Genomic DNA, 3,028 nt, shown 5'->3' with positions numbered 1-3,028 from the left:
AGGAAGAAGGCTGAGCCCAGGAGCCCACCCAACTTACGTCTTCCCTCAGTGGTATTTTCCTAATGCTGGGGTGAGGAGAACTCTTTTTATACCACCCACAGTGATAAGCCCTGGAAAGTATTTCTCGATCAGTAAGTACTGAGTTACCTTGCACATTCAGGGGTACGAAAGAGGAACAGTATGTCATTAATTCTAAAGCGTTTGGGATCCAAGTCAGGGTCTACAATGAAGCAATCTTCAGGTCTGTACCTGGAAAGAGGCATACATTTCCATGAGCAACATTTACAAATGAGGTGACTTACATTACTTATATATCCCATGCAGAGCTAATCAGCTCCTAAAATGTTGATATCGTTGAACACGAAGAGAAAACCCCAGAAGTGTAGCATTTGAACACATCTTCCTTAACAAGGCTCTGTATAATAACACGATCGTTTAGTCTTTAAAAGCCTTTTTAATTCAACTAGCTGGTCTAGTCTTCCTACTTATAGGTCAGAGAATGGGCTTACTTAGCCTCCTGGAAGTTTCATACAGTTTAAAGAATAGAATTCTACTCTGAATAAGTGGAGGGGCAAATTTGAATAAAATATGGTTACTGCCATCAAGGAACTTAGAATTGAGGGGAGAAGACAAGCAGGAAATTCAGTGATTACACTACTCCTGCTGCTCTAATCTCCCATTGACACAGCCTCCTTGGCAGCTTCCTGGGCGCACAGCGATAGTGCCAGCCGCCTGCACTGGCACGTTATGCTTGGCTCTTAAAGCCACACTTAACATTCCTCATAGCACACAGGCCTTGTAGCAAGATGTTCCTTTTCCTTTAGTGGAAATTGCCTCTGCTGATTTGGACTGATGAGCCATGCAGGAACCTCCTGGGGATGGTGGTGGTAGTGGAGGGGCTGAACCAGGCTCAAAAGAGCCAGTGGGCTGGATGACTTGTTGAACTCAAACTTTTTAGATATTTCTGCCTGCAGATGAGCTGGATGGTGAAATGGATTATTCATTAGCAAGAATATTTTCTAGTCTGGGCCCAAAAAGCTTTGAACAGAAAGAGAAGGGCTACTTCTCATGACTGGTGAAGGGGATCTTAGGCAAAGTTGGAGGTAGATCTAGACATGGCGTCCACCATTAGCATGGAAACCATCTTTCACTTTAGAGCCTTTAAAGCTGGGCCTAAATTACAATAGACAGTTCTGTGCTGAATTATATGTTTTGCAAAATACTCCAGTGATTCTAAATCAATTGTTTTTATATAATTACCTTATGAAAAGGGGACACTATGTATGACCCACTATGGTCAGTTATTTTTCTGTGATTGGATGTTGAATTTGCATGCATCCCTTGGCAAAATACCTAGCACTTCAACAAGGAAAATNATTGCTTTTCAGCACTTAATGTGTCAGTATTGGGAAAGACTTCCACATTCATTGACTAGAGAATAAACATCCAAGTTTGAGAAGAAATCATTTGAATCCGCTGCTCATTTCCTGAGATTTACTTTGATATAATATTTTTTTCCCCTATTCCTCTCACTCGTTTATTTCTCTGTCAGAGGAAAGGCATTGCTCCAATGCCAAGATCATCTCAGGGAAAGTTATTGTTACAATAGTGTATATTTTCAAGCCAAGAGTTTCCCCTAATAAGCTAGGATCCAATGGCCGACTTGTAGGTGTTCCTCTGCAGACAGCCATTCTGCTCTGTGTTGTTGGAGCCCACTATGGGCCACACAAAACTTGCTGTTTTCTGGGTTTCCCTCTGGGAAGGAGCCTTACAAGTGGTACCACCTCCCTGGCCTCTCTAGGGATTTCATTGTCATCATCACCAGCCTACTCAAAATCCTTTCTTCTGTCATTTTCTGTCCTGTCAATTCAAACTCCTTCCACCCTCCATCCCAACTCATTTAAAAGCTTCCGGTAAACGAAAATTATTTTTTTATTGTAAAATGTTTAAGGACACTCAAGTTATGTAATGTCATAACTTCTCCTAATAGTTTGGATAACTAAAAATTTTTTTATCCTCAACATTTCAGGGTTCTTATATTATTTCACCATAATACATCATTAATACCCTCTAATATTTAAATATTCAATGAAATATTTAGTGGCAGGTACTCATAGCTCAATATAAAGAAAAGACAAATGTGAAATAGTTAACTGCAGTTTTGGTGATTTGGCTCTTTTGAGTTACAAAACTGGCCTATTGTGAAGTTTAAGTAGCATTTTCAGTGAGCAGACCGCAAAACCAGTGATTTGGCTAGACGATTAAAAAATGCTAAAGTTGGACGCTATATGGAACCTTAGAAGGCTAAGTTTCATATAATAACCAATTTAAATCTTTCCCACCATTTTCTATTCCAAATAAATACGTGCCTCATTACCTCTATAGTCCAAAGGCGGAGGTGTCCGTCCTCGTGTGCAGTGACAAGGATAGGTGGCTGGGCATCTGCCACGCTGGTGTCTTCAGGGTGTTTTTTGTCCACTAGCTGTTGCTCTCCCACCATGACATCTACTTGCTCAGCTATTGGAAATTTAATGAGCTACCATGGTGTTTGCAGTACTTGGAATTCAAAATTTTATAGACTGCAAAAGGGGAGGCAGGTAGGAAAATAGCAAAAACAACCCATTCCTTTTCCTAGAATTGTTTCTTTAACCCCAGAGAATTTCAATCAGGGCAGAGAATAAAACAAGCATTAACAATGGAATCCCAGATCACTGGAAAAACCTAAAGAGCTTATTTTTGGTTCTATTGCAAAGCCTCTGCACTATACATAACGGCTAAAACTATATACAGAGCCAGGTTAAGTCTTACATGTACAGAATGGCTTATGAATGTAGCGTAGGTTTTAGGAAAATGGGCTGCCCAGTAATATTGTAGTTTGGGTTTCTAAAATCTGAAATTAGTATTAAAAGGACATTATAATAATGGACATTCTGCTTCTTAGACTACTGAATCCTATAGCACCTCAACATTCAGTCACAAAAAGAATGTACAGTAAAACCTTGGATTGTGAGTAACGTGTTTTGCGAGT

At 39.9% G+C, this 3,028-nt stretch overlaps 1 protein-coding gene across 1 annotated transcript in view; it reads right to left on the bottom strand.

Moving 5' to 3' along the window:
• The window catches only part of WDR64 (WD repeat domain 64), a 105,809-nt gene that overhangs the window by 33,120 nt on the left and 69,661 nt on the right, over positions 1–3,028 (bottom strand). The window contains exons 10-11 of the mRNA XM_019647555.1: positions 2,343–2,536; positions 148–249 (exon numbers count right to left, since the gene is read on the bottom strand). Coding sequence (XP_019503100.1) covers positions 148–249; positions 2,343–2,536 — 296 coding nt within the window. The remainder of the gene's footprint in view (positions 1–147; positions 250–2,342; positions 2,537–3,028) is intronic.

This window comes from Hipposideros armiger, unplaced genomic scaffold (genome assembly GCF_001890085.2).
Source record: "Hipposideros armiger isolate ML-2016 unplaced genomic scaffold, ASM189008v1 scaffold_113, whole genome shotgun sequence".
NCBI classification, from domain to species: Eukaryota; Metazoa; Chordata; class Mammalia; order Chiroptera; family Hipposideridae; genus Hipposideros; species Hipposideros armiger.
The sequence above is the reverse complement of the archived record's forward strand: the minus strand, read 5'-3'. Positions and strand labels throughout refer to the sequence as shown.